The sequence below is a fragment of the Cynocephalus volans genome, chromosome 3 (genome assembly GCF_027409185.1).
Source record: "Cynocephalus volans isolate mCynVol1 chromosome 3, mCynVol1.pri, whole genome shotgun sequence".
NCBI classification, from domain to species: domain Eukaryota; kingdom Metazoa; phylum Chordata; class Mammalia; order Dermoptera; family Cynocephalidae; genus Cynocephalus; species Cynocephalus volans.
This window is the reverse complement of record NC_084462.1, coordinates 120,957,347-120,983,235: the sequence shown is the minus strand read 5'-3', so window position 1 is coordinate 120,983,235 and position 25,889 is coordinate 120,957,347. Positions and strand designations below refer to the sequence as shown.

The 25,889-nt window shown below is 47.6% G+C and overlaps 1 protein-coding gene and 1 pseudogene across 2 annotated transcripts; both read left to right on the top strand.

The window, feature by feature from the left end:
• The first annotated feature begins 286 nt into the window (after window positions 1–286).
• Window positions 287–955, top strand: LOC134372733 (large ribosomal subunit protein eL19-like; annotated as a pseudogene).
• An 18,401-nt stretch (window positions 956–19,356) lies between these two features.
• NKX2-1 (NK2 homeobox 1) lies at window positions 19,357–22,195 on the top strand. 2 transcript variants are annotated; one of them, XM_063091860.1, is made up of 3 exons: window positions 19,357–19,433; window positions 20,109–20,494; window positions 21,450–22,195. In XM_063091860.1, exons 1-3 carry the CDS (start codon window positions 19,357–19,359, stop codon window positions 22,193–22,195), a joined length of 1,209 nt encoding a protein of 402 aa, XP_062947930.1. The 2 variants fall into 2 exon arrangements, with proteins under 2 accessions (XP_062947930.1, XP_062947931.1); XM_063091861.1 differs by lacking the exon at window positions 19,357–19,433 and adding an exon at window positions 19,879–20,009.
• The last annotated feature ends 3,694 nt before the right edge of the window (window positions 22,196–25,889 follow it).

Below are 25,889 nucleotides of genomic sequence, written 5' to 3'. Positions count from 1 at the left end.
ACAGGTGAAATCATATTAGGCTTGGGATTTGCTTTAAAATATTCTAGTCCAAAAAAGAGTTGGGGGAACACAGATTTTTAAAATAATTCACAAAATATTTGCAATTATGTAAATTGGGTGGATTATGATATTAATCTCTCTACTTTTGTATATCTTCTAAACAACCCACAATATAGAGTATCAAAATAGCAACAACAACAACAACAACGACAAAAGTCTGAACTGTACTGCTTTTGATACAGAGAGCGAGAGTTCTTTCCTGGGCGCTGCGGCCGCAGCCGTGAGTATGCTCCGGCTTCAGAAGGAGCTCGCCTCCAGGGTCCTCCTCCGTGCAGAAAGTTCTGGTTGGACTGCAGTGAGAGCGGTGAAATTACCAATGCCGACTCCCCTCAGCAGATCTGGAAGCTGGTCAAAGATGGGCCGATCTTCTGCAAGCCCTGGACTGCCATTACCCGGCTCGATGCAGGAGAAACACCTTGGCTCGCAGAAAGGCAGGCACGGGAGCACAGGGAAGCAAAGGGTACAGCCAGTGCGCGAATGCCGGGGGTGGGAACCTGGGCGAGCGGATGAGACGCTGCTCCGGCTGAATCTCACGCTGCTACCGTGAATCTCAGAACATGGACCGTCGCATGTATCAGTCTGTGCCTGAAGGTGAAGGGGAACATGTTAAAAAATAAAATTAAATTAAAATTAAAATAAGAAGAAGAAGCGGGTGCTCGTGGAACACATCCACAAGCTGAAGGCAGACAAGGCTCGCAAGAAGCTCCTGGCCGACCAGGCTGAGGACCGCAGGGCTAAGACCCAGGAAGCTCGCAGGCGCTCTGAGGAGCGTCCCCAGGCCAAGGAGGAGGTCATCCAGACAATGTCCAAGGAGAAGGGACCAAGAAATAAAGCTCCCCTCCTGCTGATGGTGCACAGCGGCCTCGGTGACTACGTAGATCAACTATTCAAATAAAACAGGCCTTTATCTGCACATACCCCCAAAAGAAAAGATTTAGTATATTCTATTTCGTTGTTTAATTATGTCTCTCCTTATGCCATCTCACTCCTTTTTTATTTCTGCCTGCCTCTCAATAATGTTTCTTTCCTACTCAGTCTGTTGTTTTATTTCACCTTTTATGTGTTATTTCAGAGAATACCTTTAAAGTTTTTTCGAGGACACTAAACGGATGTCCTATTCTTGCAGAAAATCTTATTCAAAAGCACGTTCTTCTTATCCATCTTGAAGTCATTTTCTCCAGTTTGCATTTTTCATAATCTTTTCATACTTCCCATGTTAATTCACTCTCTTCCGATTTATTACCCTTGAAGGAGACAGGTGTTTCTGGACTTAGTTTTCCCCATTAGCAATGTTGGTATATTCTATTTGGTTCCCTCATTGTCACCCAGGTTGCTGTTAGACTTTTCCTTTCAGTTAGCAGTCCAGTTGGTATAAATTTCAGTAAACAAGAAGCCTAGGGCATGTGAGAAGTATATTGAAACACTGAAAAATTCAAGCAGAGGAACCCCATCTCTATACTATCTCTCCACTGTGTCTATTGAAACTGCTATACTGGAAGCTAAATTTCCATGTCCAAAAAGCTAAAAATCCGTTTCTATTTACCCAGTTGTTCATGTTAAATACAAGTATTTTGCAAGGTCTTCTTAATGTTGCTGCCAGTTCATGGATCTCAGAGCCCTGCCACTCAACCTGCTCTGTTCTAAGTGGTTTCTTATTGCCACTTCATTTAATAACTTCTGGTTTGCACCCGCAAAGCAGAACCCAAGTGGGTTCCAAGGAAACAGGAGCTTCTGTGGTGGCTTTGTAATGTGTCAACTGGCTAGGCCAAACTGCACTTCTCAGAATTCTCTTTCCTGTGTGTTTCCAGTTAGGGTGGGCCACAAGAGACATTCTGATGTGAGTTTTAAAGGGCAAAAATGAAGCAGCAGCCTTTTTTTTTTTTTTTTTTTACAGTGCACACACATTGTCACTTACCTTGTGGCTCACCAGTTGGTCTGCAACAGCTCCATCTCCCCCTGTGCCCTCCTTCTGCTTCTCCAACTCCTAGGCCAGGTGTGTTTAGCTCCATGACTAAGAGAACAAGCTTCTCCTGCAGGGTAACAACACCATCAAGACCAGAGTCAGTATGAACTGACACAGGTTCCAGCTCATCCTTGTGGGTTTCAGATCATGTGTGCAGGTTGCAACTGTTCTTTCTTCCTTGCACTTTACATCTGTCTTCCCTTCCCAACTGGCTGTCCTGTGAACTTCAAGTTTTAACATCAAACATGAAATCAACAGCTTTACAGACTTCTAGACCAGCTCCCATAATTGAGGTCAAATTTCTGTAACAAAGCACTCTGTATGTGTGTGTTTGGGTGTACAAAATATATATCTGGGATGAATATTTCTATCTACCTACCTGTATTTCCTAGTGTTCCTGCTTCTCTATCTGAACCTTCACTGAAAAAACTCCCGATCTGATCTGTGACCCACTTTACTTCCTGTTATTTCATTTCAAAGTTTGAGGATATTTATTAGCTTCTCCCAAAGTCTTTTCAATTTAATTCTGTAGTAATTTTGTTATTTCTAAGTGGGGGACTTTAACTTCAGCACTCAGTGACTTCTTTTAGTCCAGTTAAATGTGTGCTTTATTTAGGAGAAATTTCTTTACTTTTCTGGAACATGATATTATCTTTTCCTAGTAAATTAGAAGTAATGATCAAGCCATGATGAATTTAGGTGCTGGGGTTTATGTAACCATTTTCTCCAGCTGTCTCCTGGGAAGAAAAAGATTGTCAACCAAAACCTAATTTTGTCTGTACCATGCCCTACAAATGTGACTCTATTAACTCTAGTTCTTGATTTGAAGAAGATTGCTGGGAAAAACAAACAAACAAACAAACAAAGATTACTGGTTTTACTTGCAGCCATAACTGACTAGTGTCAAACATTCCCTCCCATTGTATGCAACTAGAAAACTAGACAAAACATATGAAACAACTTTTCAGACATTGAATAATAAATAGTTTAGAACTGTGATCCCTGAAAAAAAAAAAAGAGAAACAAATGAAGAGAGCTTTACAATCACCTCAACTTTCTGCTGCAAGGATGACTGGACAATGGCAAAGGAAAGGGATCGCAAGCAACATATGGCACTCTTGCTAAGTTGAAAAGACAGAAAACAAAGTTTGAACATGTTAAGATGGTTGGAATGTGTAAGACAGAGCATTAGAAAGGAGGAGCTATGCCAGGAAAGAGCTCCAGAAACATGCACAGTGTCCCCTTGAGTCTTTGGTTGAATATAAGCAGCACATACATAGGATGAGATTCCAGAAGGCCAGGCAATGAATGGAGCTGTGAGATAAAACTTCGCATAGCTTACGCTGGGTTGGGAAGTGTTCGAGTTCTAATAAGACAGAGTGAGAAGACCTTGTTTGCACTGGGGCATTCAGTAGAGAGCCCAGAAGTTTCTCACCTTAGTAGTAGAGCTAAGTTAACCATAGACTAAGGCTACTCTAGCTTTGCTCCAAAAGCTGAAAAGCAAACCTTCAAAATGATCAAGCTAATCAGCAATAAACTTATCTGTCTGACAAAACAAGATATAACACCACTGAAGAAGGTAATAAAATCTACAGACTCAACAATGTAATATTCACAGTGTCTGGCATATTGTGTCCAATCAATTAAAAAAATGATTGGACATGTAAAGAAGAAGAAAAATCAGACAATAGAAAGAAACCCAGAAATGTTGGAGATAATGGAATAGGATGTTTTTTTTTCTTTGACGGGTAAGGGGATCCTAACCCTTGGCTCAGTGTTGTCCACACCATGCTCAGCCAGTGAGCGCACAGGCCATCCCTAATATAGGATCCGAACCCATGGCCTTGGCTCTCCCAGCGCCACACTCACCTGGGTGAGCCACAGGGCCGGCCCGAATATGACTTTAAAACAGCTACTATAAATATGTTCAAGTATTTAAAGGAAAATACAAACATAATGAGTAGGGAAATTGAAGGCATGAAAACCAACAAATGGAACTTGTAGACATGAAAAATACAAAATCTGAAATTATAAATTCACTGGATAAACTTTAAAGAATATTAGACGGACAGGAGAAAATATCACTAAACTTGAATACATGGCAATAGAATCTATCTGAACTAGAGCATAAAGAAGAAAAAAAGAACAAATATTCAATGATCTAGAGGGAAATGTCAAGCAGTCTAGCATTTAAAAAAATAATAAATTCAACAAACTTTAATAAATTCAACAAACTTCAAGCATGATCATCACAAATTAAGTCACACCAAGGCATATAATAAACAGATTTCTGAAAACGATGACAGAGAAAAAAATATTAAACATCCAGAAAACCAAAGAAAAAAATGACAGGAAAATTCTTGCCAAAAACAGTAAAAGCAGAAGAAGATGAAATAATGTCTTTAAAATTCTGATAAAGGGCTAGCCAGTTAGCTAAGTTGGTTAGAGTGTGGTATCATAATACTGAAGTCAAAGGTTTGGATTCCCATACCAGCCAGCCACCAAAAATAAATAAATTTAAAAAGGTAAAAGTTCTGAAAGAAAAGAAATTGTCGACCTAGCATTTCATATTCAACAAAAATATTCCTCAAAATGGAAGACTAAATAAAACATTTTCAGACCAATAAAAAGTGACAGATTTCATTGTCAGCAGACTTGCACTTCAAAAAATGCTATAGAAAGTTCTTCACACTGAAAGAAAATAATACCACATGAAAAATAGGATCTACACAAGAGAATGAAGAATGCCAGAAATGGTAAATATATGACTACATGTAAAAGACAATTTCTTGGGTTTTTAAGTTTATTTTTTAAATAATGGACTGTTTATTACATATATGGAGGTAAAATGTATGAGAACAACAGAAATAATGTGAAGAGAAAGTTGTATTATACATTTGTAAAGTTTTTATATTATATATAAGGTCATAATATTATTTGAAAGTAAACTATGGTAAGTTAAAGATGTATATTGTAAACTCCAGAGAAACCATTTTTAAAAAGTGTTATAGCAGGTCCGACCCTGTGGCTCACTCGGGAGAGTGCAGTGCTGGGAGCACAGCAGCACTGGGAGCGCCGAGGCCGTGGGTTCGGATCCTATATAGGGATGGCTGGTGGACTCGCTGGCTGAGCGCGGTGCGGGCGACACCAAGCCAAGGGTTACGATCCCCTTACCGGTCACACACACAAAAAAAGTGTTATAGCAAATAAACCAATGACAGTGTTAAAATGGAATACTAAAAAAATATTCAACTACCAAAAGAAGGTGGGAAAAGATTTTTTAAAAAGAACAAGGAGAACAAATATTAGACAAGTAGAAGTGTGATAGAATTAAACCAACCATATTAAAAATTACTTTAAATATGTATGGTCTAAACACCCCAATTAAAAGACAAAAATCACCAGTCTGGATAAAAAAGTAAGACCCAACTACATGCTGTCTTCCAGACAAAATAAATATAAGGACACACAAAAAAATAAAAAGTAAAATGATGGGACTCTGCTTCTTGTAAAGTAGCTCCTATTTAATCAGATCTTTCCCAGATAACTATAAATTCTAAACAAAATATAAATAAAACTCCCTAAAAGCCCCAGAGAATCATCAAAAGTAGGCAGAAAGTATAAGGAGTCAACATTTGAATAAAGAGAACAGCATTGGAGGAGTTTCTGGCTTCTGTGGCTTTTTTCTTGAAGAGAGGACACACATTGGCAAATGCACAGAGCCTCTACAATGAATCATTCACAATGGCCAGGATGCAACCCAACATTACTAAAAATATGAATAAAAGGGAAAATTAGAACCACACACAAAAGATAATCCATTGATATCAACCCCAAGATGATCCAGATGTTGTAATTAGCAGGTAGAGTGGATTGAATGGCCTCCCAAGGTTATTGAAGCTTAATACCCACTGTAAATTTTGAGAGTGGGAAATCCTATTATGGTAATTGAAAGGTAGGGCCTTGAAGAGGTGATTAGATTGTGAGGAGCATGCCCTAGTGTATGAATTAATGATGGTCATCATGGGAGTGGTTCTGAGGGCTTTAAAAGGAGAGCACATGAGAGTATCTCTCTCTCTGCTCTGCCATTTCTGCCATGCGAGACCCTGGGTCACTTTTGCCACCATGAAGGCCTTCACTGGATATGTTCCACGGACTTTGGGCTTCCCAGACTCCAAAACTGTAAGCAATAAATTTTGTTTTCTTTATAAATCACCCAGTGTCAGGTATTTATGTTACAAGCAACAGAAATGGACTAATACAGCAGGTAAGGATTTTTAAAGCAACTATTATAGCTATGCTCAAGGAAATAAAGGAAAATATGCTTGTAATAAGTGAACAACTAGAAAGTATAAATAAGAACCAAATGTCGAGGCATCAGCCTCAGCCTGATAGTAGGACTCATGGCCAAAGTGAGCTGGAAGGTTCTGGAGTAGAGAGTGGCCAGGCAAACCATTAAGTTTAGCTTGTGATGCTTATGATTAGAATCAATGATTCAAAATTGCCAGCTCACCTGGCAATGGGGACATGATGCAGTCACGTCCTCTTCATCTAATTTCTTAAGGTCTATCTCAGTTTATGAACCTCTTAAAATCATTAATCATCCAAGATCTGATAATTAAATCCTGTGTGATAAATACAGTCATTAATACAGAATTATCAACTCAACATTGCTGCTGTTTTAAAATCCACCCATAGGTCTCTTTCCCACTAAAACATGTGGTGATGACCAGAATACCAAGATTGAGTATTGCTTGTACTGTGCTTCTGGAACTTGGGTTTTAACCATTGCATAAAGGCACAGGAAGGACCCATGGGCTCACATATAAAATGTCTGAGTGGTAATCTCTATTGTTGCATGCATCAGGATGATAAGGTCCAGAAGTTTAAGCAAAACCCAGCCCAATGCCTAGTGAAGTTTGTTTAATGACTGTTGGATATTCTCTAGCCTCAACATAACAGAAGATGTTGACTGAACAGGCATCATATTGATGAGTCTTTTAATGGAACTTCCCCTGGCTTTGGTTTTATGACCAAGCATGGCAGATATTGGATCAAACACCCAATGGCATCATGTTACCTGGGAATCAAATATTATAGCAAGCAACCTGATAGATATAATCATATATGAAATGAATTTCTTTCTCCTTGTTGAAGACACGTTGGTAAATAGCAACTAGCCAGAGTAAAAACAGATCATTGTGGAGTTACTAATGGCTGTATCCACTGTAGGAAAAAAAATCCTCAGGTAGATTTTCAAGGCAAACCTCAGGTAGATGCATGCAAACTGGTGAAAGAAGGATTTTATGAATTTTTAAAATACAAGATTCAACTAAAAACGTTGAAAAGCAAGGTGATATGACTTCTTCTAGCTACATTCTCCCCATTCTCTTGGGGGGAAAAAAGGAACATAGAGTCTATTTAACAAAGGTTTTGATGAGTTTTCTGCTGGAAGAAGTTAAGTCAAGCAATAATGACCCATGTTTGATTAGCTAGTGAAGCAGGTAGAAGAAGTTCCATTCAGATACATTGTCTAGAAGTTAAGTTTTGTTCTTGAAGCCTAAACAAAGCAGACACAAAATAACAGATTTATTATGCTGGTGAGGTGTTTGCCACACCATTGGTGTAGTGATTGGACCTCTCTCACGCTATGAAAAATCCAATGTTAAGAAATAACTTTATTCAAGGGTAAAAAATCCTAATGGTCACGCCAACAACAATAATAACTTTTACTGAATGATAGAAATAATGTAAATAGAAAATTCACCTCTGCATGTTTAATGATCTAATAAAGGATGAAAATAAATCTTTTATGTTTTTGACCACTTGATACTGTCCTACAGGTCACTGGAGTTCTGTTTTTGTTTTTAATCTTTTTTTTGCTGTGCTTCTCAGGTGGAATAATTTCTATTGATCTGTTTCAAGTTCTCTTTTTCTTTTGCTGTCTCCAATCTTTTCTTCCGCTCATCCAGTGATTTTTCTTTTCCATTTCAGATGTCATATAACTCTTTAGTTTCTAATTTCCATTTGATTTTCAAAACACCTTCAATTTCCCTGATAAACTTTCCCCATTTGTTCAGTTATTATTACAATACCTACTTTGTCTTTGAATATATATAGCTCTTTAAATGTACTTCTAATTCCAAACCTTGGTCATCTTGGTCTATTTCTACCGACTGCATTCTCTTTTGATCTCAGAAATTATATCCTATGTCTTCACGTGCCTAGTAATTTTCTATTATGATCTGGTCACTATGAATAATATATTTTAAGGTCTATGGATCCCTCTGTTCTGAGATTTCCCTGCCTTAATCTTTCAGATATTCACTCAGCCCCTAACCCCATGCTATGATACTTTAAATTAAAAACACTGTACTTTTTTTCTTGTCCTCTATCCCCCTGTGTTGTGTGGTATGAGAAGTGTCGTAAGTGGAACAGCCTTGTAAACTTAATTCTCATCCAGTGAGTGATTCCCTTAAAGACTAGAATGCCCTACAGTTTCTGCCTGCTTTTGACCACTTTCTGGTGCCTTCAAATAAAAGTGTGTGTGTGTGTGTGTGTGTGTGTGTGTTGTTATATGAGAAAGGCACAGCTTGTTTTGATGTTACTTTCTGTTACCAGAATCAGAACTCCCAGTTAGGAATATACATTTAAAACAAGCTTTTTAGGTGATTCTTATGCACTCTAAAGTTTGAGAGCTGCTGTCTTAGATAAACCTCTGTGCTTAATTTCATCTTTTGAGTAGTCGTCTTCCTCACTGCAAAGAAAAATTTAAGCTCTTCGGGTACATTAGACATACTCCTTTAAAGCTAAAAGTAAAGCTCTATAAACGTGATAACCATACTGTTCCCCAGAGTGTGTCCCTTATTATTATGTTTTTCCAAAGGGACTTGAAACTGTTGAAAATCAGAGAAACATTGTAATAGAGTGGAAATAATACAGTGTGGCCCCATAGTACTACTTAGTTGTTAGGTTTTAAATGTGATTATACCCAAGGTAAAAATCTAATAATATCAAAATTATCCTAGAAAACCCATGGTGACAAAATTTGTTTATAAAATTTGATAGAATAACTTTTGTGCACATTAAAAGTTGAGAACTACTGAACTAGACAAAAGGGAGTAATACAAAGAAACTTCCTAAGCAGACGAGTGGGTTTCCAAACTATCTTGCTATCAAAAATAACTATAAAATTCCAGGATGTGAATCAGAGATAGGTAGAGAATTCTTAAATGTTTCTGTTTATTTAGACTATGACTCCTCTTGTGTATTGGAATACAACATGTTGACAATCAGCACTTAGCTCTGCTACTTACTAGCTATGTAATCTTCAGCAATTTACTTAACTTACTTCTCTCCTGTAATATGAATGCCAAAATGCCTGGGATATTTCCTGGAACATGTCAGAAGGAAGTGTCCAGGACTTTCCCTTTACATAAGAGTGTTCCCCAAGCTTTATTCTTGAGCAGCCCAGGCAAATGAATTTCTTACCATTGGTTTGTAATTCAATCTATGTTTTCCTAATACTTTCTCTGTAAGGGGTCAAGGCTTCAATAAACAACTTCCACTCAAGCACAAGGTAACCTTTGGAAAACTTATACTGTAATTCTCTCCTTACTTTTCCAAAAGAGTGCATCTTGATGGATAATTTTTGAGTCTGGGTAAGAGAAAAATAACCATAATAATTGTAATTACATCCTGGATAGGGCTTAAAATAGGGATTATATAATATCTAATTCTGATATTCCCACACAGAAATATACCAGCTGCCACTCTGGAAGCAATCAGTGAAAGTTCCATAATCTCCCTATATAGTGAGGATACAATGGTGAGTAACAATCTTGTGTGCCTTTGGGGCAGATGGGAGGCAGGGCTATGGAACTGCACTTACACAGGCTAATAAAAACAGACTGTGGAGAGTTTGTGGAATATTTCAACACCTCTCTCTCAACAATTCATAGAACAAGTAGACAGAATAAAAAAAGAGCATGGAAGACTTGAATAACACTATGAAACAAGCTGACCTAATTGACATTTATAGAACACTCTACAATAGCAGATTCTATTCAAATGTACACAAATATTTACCAAGATAGACCATATTCTGGGCCATTGAATGTCTCAGTAAATTTTTTTTCCAGCTGGTTGGTATACATATAGAACCCTGGAGGTCTCAATAATTTGAAAGGATTTTAGTCATACCAAGTAAGTACTCTGACCACAATAAAATCAAATTAGTAATCAATTACAGCAAGATCTCTGGAAAATCCTCAAGCATTTGGAAACTAAAGAACATAAGTCTGTATAACCCAAGAGTCAAAGAAGACATCAAAATGGAAATTAGAAAATATTTTAACTGATTTGAAAATGAAAATGAAAATAAAACACAACCTATGAAAATGCAGCTAAAGCAGTCCTTAGAGGGAAATTTGTAGTATGAAAAATGCCTATTTAGAAAAGAAGGATGGAACCTGTGAAGGTTACTTTTATTTGGAAAAAGAATCTTCACAGATATAATTATTTTAAGGATCTTCACATGAGGAGCTCACCCTTGATTATCCAGTTGGGCCCTAAATGCCATCACAAGCATCTTTATAAGAGAAGGACAAAGAGAAACACACACAGAGAAGAAGCCCATATGAAAACAGAGACAGGGATTGTAATGATGTAGTTATTACAAGCCAGTGAATGCCAAAAACTACCAGAAGCTGGTAGAGGCAAGGAACAGATCTATCTGAAACTTTGAAGAGAGTGTGACTCTGCTGACACCTTGATTTCACATTTCTGGCCCCAGAACTGTGAGAGAATAAATTTCTGTTCTTTTAAGCCTCAAAGTTTGTGGTAATTTGTTACAGCAGCCATAAGAAACTAGTATAGTCTCAAAACAAAGACCTCATCCTCTACGCTATTAAACTGGAAAAAGAAGACTAAATTAAACATAATGTTAGCAAAATAAAAGAAATAATAAGAATGAGAGCAGAAATCATTGAAATACAAAACAGAAAAAAAATATAGAAAGTCAGCGAAAACCCAAAGGAGATTCTTTGAGAAGATGAATAAAATTGATAAACCTTTAGCTAGGCTTATCCAAAAGAGAGAGAGAGAGAAGACAAAAGTCACTAATAACAGCAGTAAAAAAGGCATAACTACAGACCCCACAGATTTTTAAAGAATAATAAGGAAATAGCTTATATGAATAATTTTACGCCAACAATTTCAACAACTTTGATGAAATGGACAGATTCCTTAGGAAAAAATAAATAGCCTGAATATATATATGTATTTATATCTTATTTAATAAGATCATATTTATGTAATCTTCCCACAAAGGAAACTCCAGGCCAGATGATGTCACTGGTAAGTTGTGCCCAACACTTTAGGAAGAAATACAAAATTTGCACAAACTTTTCCAGAAAATTTGAGAGGTAGGAACACTTCTCAATTCATTCCATGAGGCTGGCATCACCCTAACATGAAAACCAGAAAAAATCATCACAGGAAAATTGGAGATCAATATGTTCATGAACATAGATGTAAAAGTTCTTAAGAAACTTTTAACAGGTTGAACACAATGATATATAAAATGAATAATAAATGATGATCAAGTGGAGTTTATTCCAGAAATGCAAGATTGGTTTAATATTCCCCAAACCAATCAATGTAACTCATTATGCTAACAAACTAAGAATAAAAAATCATATGGTCATCTCAAGAGATGCCAAAAAAGCATTGAACAAAATTCAGCATTTATCCCTGATATAATCTCTCAGCAAACTAGGAATAAAAGGGAACTTTTCAAACTGGCAAAGGGCAGTTATATAATACATACAGCTAACACCATACTTAATGACAAAAAATTGAATGCTATGTTAATCATGCATGTAATATACGACCCAGCATTCCACTCCCAGGTATTTACTTGAGACAAATGAAAGCATATGTTCCATATAGAGTCTTGACATAAATATTTATAGCAGCTTTATTTGTAATAGCCAAAAACTGGAAAAAAAAAAAGAACCCAGATGTTTATGCACAAGTGAATGAATAGACACATTTGTGTATATCCATACATGGAACACTACTCAGCAATAAATAGAACAACCTAGGGATACATGCAACAGCATTGATGAATCTCGAAATAATTATGTTTAGTAACAACAGCCAGACAAAATAGACTGCATACTGTTTTATTTCATTTATATAAAATTTTAGAAAATAATAACTAATCTACAATAACCAAAAGCAGATCAGTGGTTGCCTAGTGATGGGGATGGATGCAGGGAAGAGTAGGACAGAGAGCTCGCAAAGGGGCATAAAAAACTTTTGGGGTGTTAGATACATTCATTATCTTGATTATGGTCATGGTTTTATGGGTGTGTACATATGTCAAAATTTGAATTTTATACTGTAAATATATGCAGTTAATTGCCTATCAGTTATGCTGCAATGTTTATAAGTTCAGATTAGAATATGTTAAGTTTGGTGGACATTCACATGAGGAAGTAAACAACTGGAGATATAAGTCAGAAGCTCTGGAGAGAGGTTGGCTGGAGGAAACCATCAGCAATAGGTGGCAGCTGAAGTCATGGGGATGGGTATACAGGGAAGGGTTAGAATCCAATAATGGATTCTGGGAGGAAATGTCCAGAGTCAGAGGAAGAGAATCATGACAGAGTGATGACTCTGAAGCCAATGAGAGAATTTTGAAAAAGGATGATTAACAGCATCAAATGCTTCAGAGCACCAAGTACATTTCTAGGAACATGTCTAAGTGTTTTAAAATGGCCCTTAAAATCAAGGAGCCTATGGTCTTCCTGACGAGAACACAAACACATGATGCACTTCAGAAATCATTCAATTGTGATGAGTTGTCTTATTAATGTAACAGAAGTACAATAGAGATTCATCCATTTATACTTCATCTGCAAGTATATATTGAGCTCCTACTGTGTGTCAGACATTTAGTTGTTGGAAGAAGCAATTGGGCTTTTTTCAAAAAAAAAAAAAGATATGACTTAGTTATGGAGGTGGAGAGAATAATGTTTTGGCTAAGTAGAAAAGAACAAAGGCAGAGAATTTAGGCATGTGGTGTGGGGTGGGATAAGGAGGGTGGAGAGGATCCAGTCTGAGTAGAGTTCAAAGAAGGAAGAATAAATGGGGGGAAGCCTGCCTGGGTGAGTTGATGCCAGAGATTGGAGGGCTGAAAAGTACCCACCCGAGTGTAGCTAGTCCCAGAAATTTTCTTGCTCCAATATTTTCTATGGGGCTTTGCCCCTACTGCTTCAACGTAAGGAGAGAGCCCCCTTGTGTCAGGCTGTCCAGGAAGTAGAGCCGCTGCTTTCTCCAGGCTTTGGACATGCAAAAAGTGCAAGCTATTCCACTGGCCACAAAATACGTGTCCAATTGCCCTCAGACTTGGAGGGGAAATTCTTATAACGAGATTCCAAGGCAAAGCATAATTAGAAGACTTTAGGTACCACAGCAGCTTCCATGGCCCTGATCTACACATAGGCTCTTTCAAACAGCAAGTGCAGGAGGCTGGGTGATCCGTAGAGGCAGTCATAACCTATATTGCAGTGCTTTGGGTGGAATGGTGGACAGCCTGACATATGGTCAGGTGCATAATATGGTGAATAGTGGGGGTGAGCGAACGTGTGGCGGCTGATTCACTACCAGTCTCTGACAACTACCAGCCTTGAGTGTCTGGGGACCTAGCAGCAAAGTTTCCCCCGGACCACTCTGAGGCTGGAGTTCTCCGAATGGCCGGAAGAGGGCGCTGCGGATCGCCTCGGTCTGTCACTGCAGAACTCAAGTCCCAGGCGGCGACAGGGAATCCAGCCTCCATCCCGTCCCAAAAAACCCCAAGCCTCGGAGAGTCCCCAGAGTGGGTCTGGGGTCGGTACTATGGCCACTGGAGACTTTGCACCGGCAAAGTGTTGTGGGCTGGAGGAAGAAGGAAAAGTGTGGGAGATCGGAGAGGAGGAAAGGAAAGGAGGAGGGAAGTCCGGCGCTGCTGGCGACTCCGCGGGAAACGTGAACAGTCAAGGCCCACGGGCTCCCACTGTCGCGGCTACGCTTTGATGCAGGGCAGAAAGAGCTGCAGGTTTCAGCCATCTAAAGCTGAACGAAGCTGCACAGGTCCTGGGGCGAAGCAGCCGCGCCGCCGCGGGAATCCTTCCGGAATCTGTCACTTAGGTCTCAGGAGCAGCTGCAAAACTTTCCTGAGCTGCAGCCGCCCGAGAGCCTCCGCCTCTGGAGAAGGGGCTTCCCGTCTGTCAGAGCATCGCAGCATCGCCATCGTTCTCTCTTTCACCGGCTTAGAGGCTCATAATTTAAACAGTAACGAAGAACTGGAAAGAAAAGCAGTGGTTTCGCTGTGGAGCTGGGGCTCGGCCTCGCTGGGTCTGCAGGCGGCTTCAGGCCGGCGTCCGCCACCGCCCGCCCCTGTCTTGGTTTCTCCTCATTTCAAAAAGTGCTGCTAGCGCGGAGTTCCCTCTTCTCTCTACTTTGGAACCCGCACCCAAAATTTGCTCCTATCTCCTTCCCGCCAGAGGGCGCCCCTGGAGTTGGTGGAAAAAGCAGGGACTCTGAATACAACTCGAGTTGGATCCAGGCTTGAACTGCGTGACATGAAAATAGGCAGGTTTAGAGGCCACAGGTGTCAACCTCTAGGAGGACTTGACCCGACAGAGGAGCGGCTTCTTCCACACCAGAAGCCTGATGGCGGGACTCCTCCCCTGCCGGGGGTCTCTAGCCATAAACGTGCTCTCCCTCCCCAGAGCGCGCCAGTGCAGGAGAGAGGCGCACGAGCCGCGCTCAGACGGCCCGGCACGCCGCTCCTCTCTCCTCGCAGGTCTGCCCAGAAGCCACAACTTGGGAAAAGCATCCCCCAAAGGAAGATCGCCCTCACATGCCCTAGAAGGTCAAGCCGAGGAGAGAGGGAGCAGTAGAGGGATTTCTTCCCTGTACCGGGTCTGCGAAAGCCGCCCAGGGGCATGCCCCGGGGCCTCTCGAGGACCTTCCCAAGCTTTCAATTCTGGCGCCTGCAGATGCAGCGCGGAGGGGCCTTGTGGGACCCATTCCGGGAGAGGAATCCAGGAAGGCGTCCTCCAGGGGCGTTCCTCGGATCTCGCGGATGGGGAGTAGCGACCCCCAGTGCCTGGCTGCGTTCCTGCCTTCCGCTCCCTGGGCTCAGTTGCCTCGATGGCACTCGCGACCCCAGCCCAGCCAGGCTCTGGAGCCTTCACCGGGCTGAGGGAGACCCGCGGGAGTAGCCGAGGGGCCCAAGTGCTTCTCGCAGAGGATCAGAAGCCTGGATTCCGTTTCTATAAGCTCACAATACAGAATCAGAAGAAATAACTCTTCCTGTTTGCTGGCGACTTTTATGACTTACAAACTCAAGCACATGACTGCAGCCTGATATTATTTGAATCGGTAGCAAAACAATCCAGGAAGGTACACGGGGCAGGTTAAAAATATTTCTGCAACTCTGGAAACAGGTGCTAAAGGCTTTTGTTTCCTTAACATGTGTTGAGGTGCTGGGGGATTCAAAGGATGAGTAAAAAAAGGTCTTGCCCTGGAGGAGAGAAGTCAGAAACAACACACTAGTTTACTCTGGCTGTGACGGGGTAGCCACAAGGGCTACACTACACAGCTGGAAAATGACAAAGCCAGGGGTCGAACCCCAGGACTTCTGACCTCTCTCTCAAGTGCTCTTCCCACAACCCCAGAGCTCTTGAAGATCGGGAAATGGTGCAGAAACCCATACATAAGCCTTCATTGCAACCCTTTCTATCTCGGTTGGATCCCACAGTAACATTTGCCACAAAGTAACTACATGTTATTTGGGCGATTTATCGTTAAGGTGTAAGATCCGTGTGGGTAGGAGCTGCATCTAGATTAAGCCAGAATTTTCTAGCCCAGCACAGTGCCTGGCATGTAGCAGGAGCTTCATAAATATTTGTTGAATGAATCATGAATTGCTGTAAAACTCAGAGCAAGACAACACTACTAGAAAATACGATCGCTCAGTGCCCTGGGCAGGCGTGAAGGGGTACGAAAGGAGTTAGGTAAGGCGGTGCGGCGGACAGACAGGCATTCTCTCCTCAACGTCCCACCGGTCCGAGCTCTACACCCCGAATTAGTCTTCTTATGAGCCCTCTGTTCTTGTCTCTCAAAGTGACACTGCAAGAGAAGGGCGTTCCCTTCGGCCACGCGGGTGTGAGCAAAGGCTGATGGCGCTTCGGCGCATCTAGACCTGGGCCTGGGCCTGCGACTCCGCCGCTCCTCAATTCCGGACCCAGCGCAGCCAGCAAAGCAGAGTGTGGTCGGGACTGAGGCGGCCGCGTGCGGCAGCGCCAGGGAAAGCTCCACGAGGGGCCAGCGCCGGGCCGGCCCTGCCCGCTCCGCACCGCGCCCACCCCACCCGGGGGCGTATTAGTTTCAGGAGAAAGGAAGACTCGCGGTGGACTCGGTGTATTCGGGATTCCCGAATACACCCTGCAGCCACGGAAAAGCCCTTGGTTTAACCCGGTCTGCCCTATTTCGGATGAGTTCAGGAGGCGGCGGGAAGAAATAACGCTCTTAGCGTTAGAAGGGTCAGAAGGGTGCTGGGGCCGAGGGAGGGCCTCCAAGGCCTTTGCCCGGGTAAACTCGCGATAGAGATATCCGTCTTTCCCCGCAAGGCGCCTTGGTCGTTGGGCTTCTTGGCAGTGCGGCCCGCCTGGGGAAGCCTGTGGAGCGAGGGCTGTGCGTGCCCGGGCGGGGGAAGGACAGGCGCCGGGGGCCTGGGCGGCAGGGCGCTGCGGAGGCCCGGGCCGGGGCTCGGGGCTCGGGGCTCGAGGACCGCTGGTGCTGGCGTGCCCGCGAGGAGGCGCCGGCCGGCCGACGCAAGACCAGGCCCAGCTGCGGGAGCAACTAGGTGGGAACATGAAGGGGGAGCCGGTGCCTTCCCCGCCCTCCTCGGGCTCCGGTCTCCAACTCAGCACCCGAACCGCCGCCTGCTGCGTGGCTCGGGTCCTGGTTCAGAGCCGGGGATCTCCTCAAGAGCTACGGCCCGACCGGGTGACTCGAGGGGTCTCCGAGCCGAAGGCCGAGTCGCTGCCAGCCACGTGTGTCGGGGGCCTGCTGCGGGGCTGGAAGGCTGCAAAGGGAGGAAGGCCGAGATGGCACGGCCTCGGAGCTGAGGAAGAGCCACCCGACTCTTTCCTTCACTCACACCTGGGGCCCTAAAGACCGGGGAGGGAATGGTCAGGATAAGAACTACAGAAATCTCCAGTGCTGGCACCGAGCTTAAAATTTTTCAAAGCACTTTGACGTGCCCAACATTGAGTATCACAAATACCATGTGAAGAATTATTTCCATTTCTAAATGGCATTGAGTTTGGGAGAGTTGTACGACATTTTATCCACACTTGGTGTTTCTTACACTGAGCAACAAGTATGAAATGATGCAGAGGGAGAGAGAGAAAGAAGTCGATTCACTGGGAAACCCATCGTCCTTCTTAATAAAACCTCATTCGGGACACTGGCTCTCCCGGGTCGCGCTGCAAACAAGGTCTGTATTCAGCTTTGGCTTGCCCTCCGTCGGTCGTTCACTTGAGCCCGGCGTCGCCTCCCCTCCTGGCTTCCTGGGCTCAGACACCACATTGACCAAAGCGCAGTTAATGGGGCCTGAGCCGTTCCTGAGAGCGCCCCCCAGAGAGAACCCTGGGAAGCGAGGTCCCGGAGCCCAGCCTCGCGCCTGTCTTCCGCAGCGTGAGCAGCGAGCGCGTCTCCCACCCCAAAGGCGCGTGCGGGCTGCGCGGAAGCGCGGGCCCAGGAGGGAGGCCCGGAGTCGCCCTGGACTGTCCCTCCCCTCCTAAGGGAGGTAGTCGGTGAGGAAAGCGAATGTTAGTATAGGAGTTGGCTTTGTATTGACGAAGTACAAAGCGCTCTTCAAGGAGATAATTGAAATCTTAAAATAAAAAGCAAAGGAGTGAAGCAACTTTCCCTACTCTTGCTAGTAATGAAAAAGGAGACTAACCCAATACATTAAATAGTTCAAAACTGCCTTTAATCATCGGGAGCTCCCTGTCTACTCGGAGGAGGGGGGGGGGGGATGTGAAAACAAAACCCAAATTCGAGAAGCCTCCTTGACCGGCCACCGAAGCATCCCTAGCGCGGAGAGGAGGCTAAAACAGCCAAAGAGAGAGCAAAACAAAAACAAACAACCAAAACGTTTAAAATCCAAGCAGAAAAGTTGGAGTCGGTCTCAAAATGTGCGCCGTGCAGAGCACCCCTCGGTAGTCCACCGGGCTGCAGGCCCCGGCCTGGCCGGAGCCACGCAGCAGACGCCCCGGACCTCGCAGGGGAGAGCCGCCCATCGCTCCCCCTCGCCTGGCGGCCAAGTACCCTCAAGGCGCGGGGCTCACACTTGAAGCCTGGGAACATGCAGACAGGAAACCCACTTCCTCCTAAGCAGTTTTCTTGCCCGCCAGATGAGAGGCGCCCAATTGAAGCAGAATGATCCTCATCTACTAATATCCAGCGTGGCCACAAAGCGACTGGCCATTTACGCCGCCACTTTAAACAAAGATATTTGGTTATTCCCGGAGAAGCAAGTGCACTCTCGCATGGCTGAGCTCCGGGCGGAGGCGAGCCTCAGCCCAGCCTCCCGCCCGCTGGGCTGCCCGCGCCTCGATGTTCGCCCCCTCCCGGCCAGCAGGTCCCGCCCGGGTTCAGGCTCACTTTTGCCTGGCAACAGACGGGCTGGCATTCGCGCCGCTCCCTGACCGCGCCCTCCCTGAAACACCAAGGGGGAAAATAGCACGGCTCCGGGCTCGGGTGCCGGGGCTGGGATGTCCTCGGAAAGTCAGCTCCGGCCCCAGGACCCCGCTTGTCCGGGCGATGGGCAAGGGTCAGGGATACCAGGTTTGTTCGAGGTGGGGCAACTTCACTGACGGACTCTCCCGTTGGTCCTCCCCCCACGCCCCGTCCTCCCAGCTCCGGAGACCAGTGGTGTGTTTGCCCTGGCCGGGGTGGGGGTGGAAAAGGGAGCCCCGTCTGTGTGTGTGTGTGGGGGGGCGTGATGCGGGGGGAGCCTGGCCCGCTGAGAACCCCCGAGCTAGAGGGGGACTGGCGAGGAGATGGGGACAGCCTCCCAGCGCCCCCTCCGCCCGCTCGGATTCTCTCGGGTAGGGGGAAAGGGGGCGGGGAGCAGAGGTGTCCCTCTGACGGCGGCAGAAGAGGCAGACAGACTGATAGACACGTAGACCAACAGTGCGGCCCCAGGGTGCGTCCCCAGACTCGATCGTTCATTTGGTGGCGACTGGGGCTCGGCGCAGCAAAGCCTGATGTGGCCCGGAGGCAGTGGGAAGGCGCGGGGCTGGGAGGCCGCGGCGGGAGGGAGGAGCAGCCCCGGCAGGCTCAGGTGAACCCCCCACCCCTCGTCCTCCTCCTAAAGACCTGTCCCCGCCGGGAGCCCGGACCGAATCGGAGAGTGGCTCCACTTTGTAACTCCGCAAGTTGGTTGCAAAGCAGCATTCGCCTTCCTTGCTCGCCACCAGCCCTCCCCCTCGGCTCCTCGCCACCACCGCCCGCCTCCCCGCCCTCGGCTCCCTCCTCCGCCCCCTCCCCCGCCTCCTGCCCGCGCGCCGCAGCACCCCACAAAATATGGGGGTGGGGGTCCGGGGAGGGGGAAAGAAACGCTTCGGGTCTCGTCTCTGCCTCTCTCTCTCTCTCTCTCCCTCTTTGAGACCTAAAAATCCTGACGAGTGAAACTTAAAGGTGTTTACCTTGTCATCAGCATGTAAGCTAATTATCTCGGGCAAGATGTGGGCTTCTATTGTCTTGTTGCTTTAGCGCCGACGCCCCGCCTCTGGCGGCTGCCTAAAACCTGGCGCCGGGCTAAAACAAACGCGAGGCAGCCCCCGAGCCTCCTCTCAAGCCAATTAAGGCGGACTCGGTCCACTCCGTTACGTGGACATCCAACAAGATCGGCGTTAAGGTAACACCAGAATATTTGGCAAAGAGAGAGAAAAAAAAAGCAGCGAGACTTCGCCTTCCCCCTCTCCCTTTTTTTTCCTCCTCTTCCTTCCTCCTCCAGCCGCCGCCGAATCATGTCGATGAGTCCAAAGCACACGACTCCGTTCTCAGTGTCTGACATCTTGAGTCCCCTGGAGGAAAGCTACAAGAAAGTGGGCATGGAGGGCGGCGGCCTCGGGGCTCCGCTGGCGGCGTACAGGCAGGGCCAGGCGGCACCGCCGGCCGCGGCCATGCAGCAGCACGCCGTGGGGCACCACGGCGCCGTCACCGCCGCCTACCACATGACGGCGGCGGGGGTGCCCCAGCTCTCGCACTCCGCGGTGGGGGGCTACTGCAACGGCAACCTGGGCAACATGAGTGAACTGCCGCCGTACCAGGACACCATGCGGAACAGCGCCTCCGGCCCCGGATGGTACGGAGCCAACCCAGACCCGCGCTTCCCCGCCAGTAAGTGAGGCCGCCCCACTGCGGGGCCGCGGGCTGAGCACAGGAGGCGCGGCGCCGGCCGGCTGTGCGCTGGGCATCAGGGAGGGCGGCCGGGCAGTGGCGCTAGGGAGTTGGGTGCGAGAGCTAGGGATTCTTTCTCCTGCAGGGCTGGGGGGTGCAAGAGGAGGTACGCGGTAGGGCTAAGGTGCTGTGCACAGGTGTACTCGGCATCTGCCTGGCGCGGCCGACCAGCAGCTCTGCTCCGCACGGAGGACCTCGGAGAGCCGAGGGGGCGACCCCCCAAGCTGAGGGAGCACGGGCGAACGGAGCGCAGAGAGGCGAGGCCTGGCCAGGAAGGGAGGCCACCCTGCTGGGACGGGACGGGACGCACTCAGACGCCTGGCCCGGCCCGCTTCCCTGCGGAGTCTGGGCAGGTGGGAGGGCGCGCGGCTCTGGAGGGGGCTCTAAGTGGGCCGAGCAGTTGCCCTCATCGGGGCCAGCAGCGCAGAGAAGCCAACAGGCAAAGAGTCTGGGGTCTCGAGCTTTCGGAAGCGAACACCCCCCTGTCCTAACCTCCCAAAGTTGGGGTCTACCGTTGGACCCCAGCTCCCGGCCTGAGCCCTGTTCGCCGCCTGTGGCCAGCTAGCACTGTGCCTCTGACCAGAGCTGGGCACGAAAGGAGCAGGAGCGGCCTTCGCCCACTGTGCCTTTTGGGTCGAAAGAGGGTACTGAGACTGGGGGAGGGTAGCCGGGGCTGAGGACAGGAGCACTCCAGTACACTCCTCGACGGCAAGGCCTGGGACAGGCATTGGCGATCCCCCACGACTGGGACTGTCAGGGCCAAGCGCTAGGAGGCTTGGGTGAGAAGGGCGCCGTCGGGGCGGGCCGGGCGGGCCAGGCGGGCCAAGGGCGCAGAAGACAAGGGTGGCCTGGCCCAGCCCGGCCCCGGCCGACGCTGTGCGTTTGTCGCTTACAGTCTCCCGCTTCATGGGCCCTGCGAGCGGCATGAACATGAGCGGCATGGGCGGCCTGGGCTCGCTGGGGGACGTGAGCAAGAATATGGCCCCGCTGCCAAGCGCGCCGCGCCGGAAACGCCGGGTGCTCTTCTCCCAGGCGCAGGTGTACGAACTGGAACGACGCTTCAAGCAGCAGAAGTACCTGTCAGCACCAGAGCGCGAGCACCTGGCCAGCATGATCCACCTGACACCCACGCAGGTCAAGATCTGGTTCCAGAACCACCGCTACAAAATGAAGCGCCAGGCCAAGGACAAGGCGGCACAGCAGCAACTGCAACAGGACAGCGGCGGTGGTGGCGGAGGTGGCGGAGGCGCCGGGTGTCCCCAGCAGCAGCAGGCTCAGCAGCAGTCGCCCCGCCGTGTGGCCGTGCCAGTGCTAGTGAAAGACGGCAAACCGTGCCAGGCGGGAGCCCCTGCGCCGGGCGCCGCCAGCCTACAGGGCCACGCACAGCAGCAGGCACAACAGCAGGCGCAGGCCGCGCAGGCGGCAGCGGCGGCTATCTCGGTGGGCAGCGGTGGCGCTGGTTTGGGCGCACACCCGGGCCACCAGCCGGGCAGCGCAGGCCAGTCTCCGGACCTGGCGCACCATGCCGCCAGCCCCGCGGCGCTGCAGGGCCAGGTCTCCAGCCTTTCCCACCTGAACTCATCGGGCTCGGACTACGGCACCATGTCCTGCTCCACCTTGCTATATGGTCGGACCTGGTGAGAGGAGGCCGGGCCGGCCCTAGCCCAGCGCGCTGCCTCACCGCTTCTCCTGCCCGCCACACAGACCACCATCTACCGGCTGCTCCACGCGCTTCGACTTTTCTTAAAACCTGTCCGCGTTTAGACCAAGGAAAAAACACAAAGGCCAAACTGCTGGACGTCTTTCTTTTCTTTTTAAAATTTGTGGGTTTTTTAACAAAACAAAACAAAACAAAGAAAACAAAAACAACCAAGCGAATCCAATTCCATAAGGAATCTTTAAGTAGAGAAGGACCTAGAAAGAACAGCTTTGAGGGTGTCTTTTTGGTGATTCAAATGGGTTTCCCACGCTGGGGCGGGGCACAGTTTGGAGAGGGCTCTGTGCTGCCATGGCTCTGGACTCTAAAGATCGCAAACTACACGCTGGATACACTCTGACAGCAAAGTGGACTCGCTTGTAAATACCAGGATTTTTTTTTAGAAGGGAGGATGGGAACTGGGGAAAGGAAAGACTCTTCGACATAACCCACTTGTCACTGACACAAAGGAAGTGCCCCGGTGCCCCGGTGCCCTCTTGGCCGCCTAGGTTCAGCCAGGACCATCCCCCGCGAAAATTGTTTTATGTTTGTTGTGAACTTGTAGATGTAAAACGCTGTCAAAAGTTGGACTAAATGCCTAGTTTTTAGTAATCTGTACATTTTCTTGTATAAAGAAATACACTCCCAGTCCCCAGCCCCTCATATTTTTTTTTTTTATGGGCATTGACAAATCTGTGTATATTATTTGGCAGTTTGGTATTTGCGGCGTCAGTCTTTTTCTGTTGTAACTTATGTAGATATTCGGCTTAAATATAGTTCCTAAGAAGCTTCTAATAAATTATACAAATTTAAAAAGATTCTTTTTCTGATTAAAACCCCTCCTTTTTGTTTGGTTTTGATTTGGCCTTAAATGGATTTTTTTTTCTTTTTCTTTTTCTGGTTGGGGCGGGGTGGGGAGGGCTCATCTTTGACTTGATGGGATCTGAATTTTTGGTCCTCGTCCAGCAAGGAAAGTGAGTTTTGTTCTGCCTTGGAATTAAGTGGAACCAAATCTGAGCAGTCCTGGGACTCGGCAATAGAGAAAAGAAAAGCGAAGCTACTTCTACCAGGAGGGAGAGAGAGAAAGAGAAAGAGACCACCTTCTGTTTTCAGAAACCTCAGAACTATCTACTGTGGTCTTATACAGCTGAGCCACTGCTTAAAAAAAAAAAAAGAAAAGAAAAAGAAAAACCCGAATGAGCTAGCACTATTAGTGAGTGGATCGCCCCTGTAGATCTGAACATCAAACCTTTATTTCTAATTCACGGCCAAGCCCCTTCAGGGTTAGGATTTGGTGGAAGGTTGTTTTCGAAAGTGAAGTCGTTCCCGGGTTTTATTTCTGCTGTAGAGCAGCGATCCCAGCTCAGGGACCAGCAGCGGACCCCCACCCCCACCCCCGCTTCTCAAGGCTTCTGTGGCCTCGGGCGATGTCCATCTTGGGGGACGGGCCTGAGGACGCCCCTGGCAGGATTTTGGAAGCTGGGGTTTTCACTCTTTGTTCCACCAGTTTCCATCTCTTGGCTCCCAAATCTTCATAGCAAAAAATCTTTCTCCTGCATTCAACTCTCCACCTCCCAAACCTCGGCAAAAAAAAAAAAAAAAAAAAAAAAAGTCATTTTTGACTCTTTTTTCCAACCTCTAATTTCCTGGTCTCTTCACCACTCAGACCTATGTGTTGGTGGAAACTATTGCGGTTACTGTGGGGGGTGGGTGGGGGGTCGAATGAGAGGTTGTGGACAGAGAGAAAAATCGTAGTACCTGAATGGCCTGTTGCCCTTTCCCTGTCACCCCTGATAAACCTACAGAGGAAAGAGAACAGGGTGGGCTCTGACAAATTTCCCTCCCAGCACTTTCCTCTAGGTCTGGAAGTGTTTGATTATGGGGAGCTAATTAGTACTTGGCATGTATTCACTTCTCGCCTAGATTTTCAATTTTCTTTTTCCTTTCTTGCCTCTCTCTCCCCTCTTTCATTCTTCTTTTTATTTTATTCTCTCTCTCTCTCATCCCCGGCTGCCACCCGCTCCATCTCCACCCCACCCCCACCTCTACCCCCATCCCAACCCCAGGAGCTTGTAAGGGAAGTAGACTGGCCTGAGTTCTTGATCTGCACCCAGCAGCCCTTTGTTGGCTTACTGCGGGCTCCTCTCGCTTAGTGCCCAAGGAATGGGGGCTAGGGCGGGCTTTCTCCTTCAGAAACCCAGGCCTAGCCACTGAGATACGATTTCCAATATCCAGAAAGGACTGGGAGATTCCAGGACGATGGTTGGTTTAGGTCTTAGTAAGTGTGCTGGTTGAGGAGAATATCGGCAGGCCTCACATTTTGGAAAACAAACAAACAAAGGAAAGTTTTGACATTTGTGTTGGAATGGGCAGCCCTGGTTCTGGGACAGGGAATGTAGGTGGCCAAGCCACTCAGCTCAAGGTGGGCTGGGCAGGAGAGGTGGGTACTGCAGCTGCCGTTTGGCTGCAAGGTCGGGATTGAGCTCCACTCAACCTGCCCCCTGCCTAGCACGGGCAGGTCGGGCGGTGTCCGGCTGGAGCCACGGCGGCTGACACCCTCCTCCACCTTATTAGCCAGAAGCGGGCCCCTAGGAGTCACAATTTTAGTGGGCTGTGGTACCCCTGGCCTTATCACCGTTGCACTGGATAGAGTTTCTATCAAATACACTCTTCTCCCGCCGCCTAGAGTCGGCTTAGTTTGAAGTCTGTTTACTCGTCCCGGGGAAAGGTAAATTCAGCCGGGCCTGCGGATGGGACAGAGACAAACAGTGCTTTGGCCGCTTCTCGCCATCAATCACGCGGAGTCCACTCGCTCCCGCTCCTGGCCGGAGGACTTGTCGCAGCTGCAGGAAGCGGCTTTGCGACGCAATCTGAAGCGTCTCGTTAGCGAAATAGGTGTGCGCTGGGCGCAGCTCAAGAGGATTCCGCAGCCTGGGGCCACCCTCCGTCCCCACAGTCCCGTCAGCCTCAGAGAAGCCGATAGTCGATCCCTCTCGGAGTCCCCTCCCCTAGGTCTCCAGCAACTCGGGCACAGGTCCGTTCTGGCCTGCCCCGCGGAGAAATCAGCATTCTGAGGACGCCCCTGCGCTGAGATGCCTGGAGAGCCGGAAGCTTCCCCCACGTGTGGGGGCAGAACAGTTCGCCCAGAATCTCTGCGAAGCTTTGCCCCAGCGAAGTACCCCACCCATCCCTAGGCCCCGATGGCTGCAGGGAGTGGGGGAGATTTTGCAGACAGCATCTCCCCCACTTCCTCCTCTTCCCCACCCCCACCCCGCCGTGTAAACACGAGGACTTTCTCGAGAGCCCTGGAGAGCCGCTCTAGTGGCTTCGGGGCCTGAAACCCCAGGCTTGGCTTGTTTGATGTTTCGCATCCCAAAGCGGCTCCCCACCCCCGCCCCAGCCTGGGAACCCGGGAGCTGTGGGCTGGCGAGGAAGGAAAGCAGCCCTCTCAGCCGGCGGGCCGGGGACTGGGCCGGGCTCAGGGGAGGCGAGAAAAGCGGGACAGAGATGCTCTGAGCAGGGGAGAAAGGGATCCGGGCTGCTGCTGCCACCAGCAGGGGCACAAACTGGGGTCCTCAAGGCCAGGAGGCGGGTGGGGGCAGGGGCCAAGGCTCGGGGTAGGAGCTGGACTGGTGGGAT

What these genes read in the sequence shown, in the direction of transcription:
- NKX2-1 (XM_063091860.1), top strand. Translation starts at nt 19,357, where the DNA reads ATGTGGCCCGGAGGCAGTGGGAAGGCGCGGGGCTGGGAGGCCGCGGCG. An exon ending in AGCAGCCCCGGCAGGCTCAG is followed by an intron (nt 19,434 to 20,108) that starts GTGAACCCCCCA and finishes TTCCTCCTCCAG; the next exon opens with CCGCCGCCGAATCATGTCGA. An exon ending in AGACCCGCGCTTCCCCGCCA is followed by an intron (nt 20,495 to 21,449) that starts GTAAGTGAGGCC and finishes TGTCGCTTACAG; the next exon opens with TCTCCCGCTTCATGGGCCCT.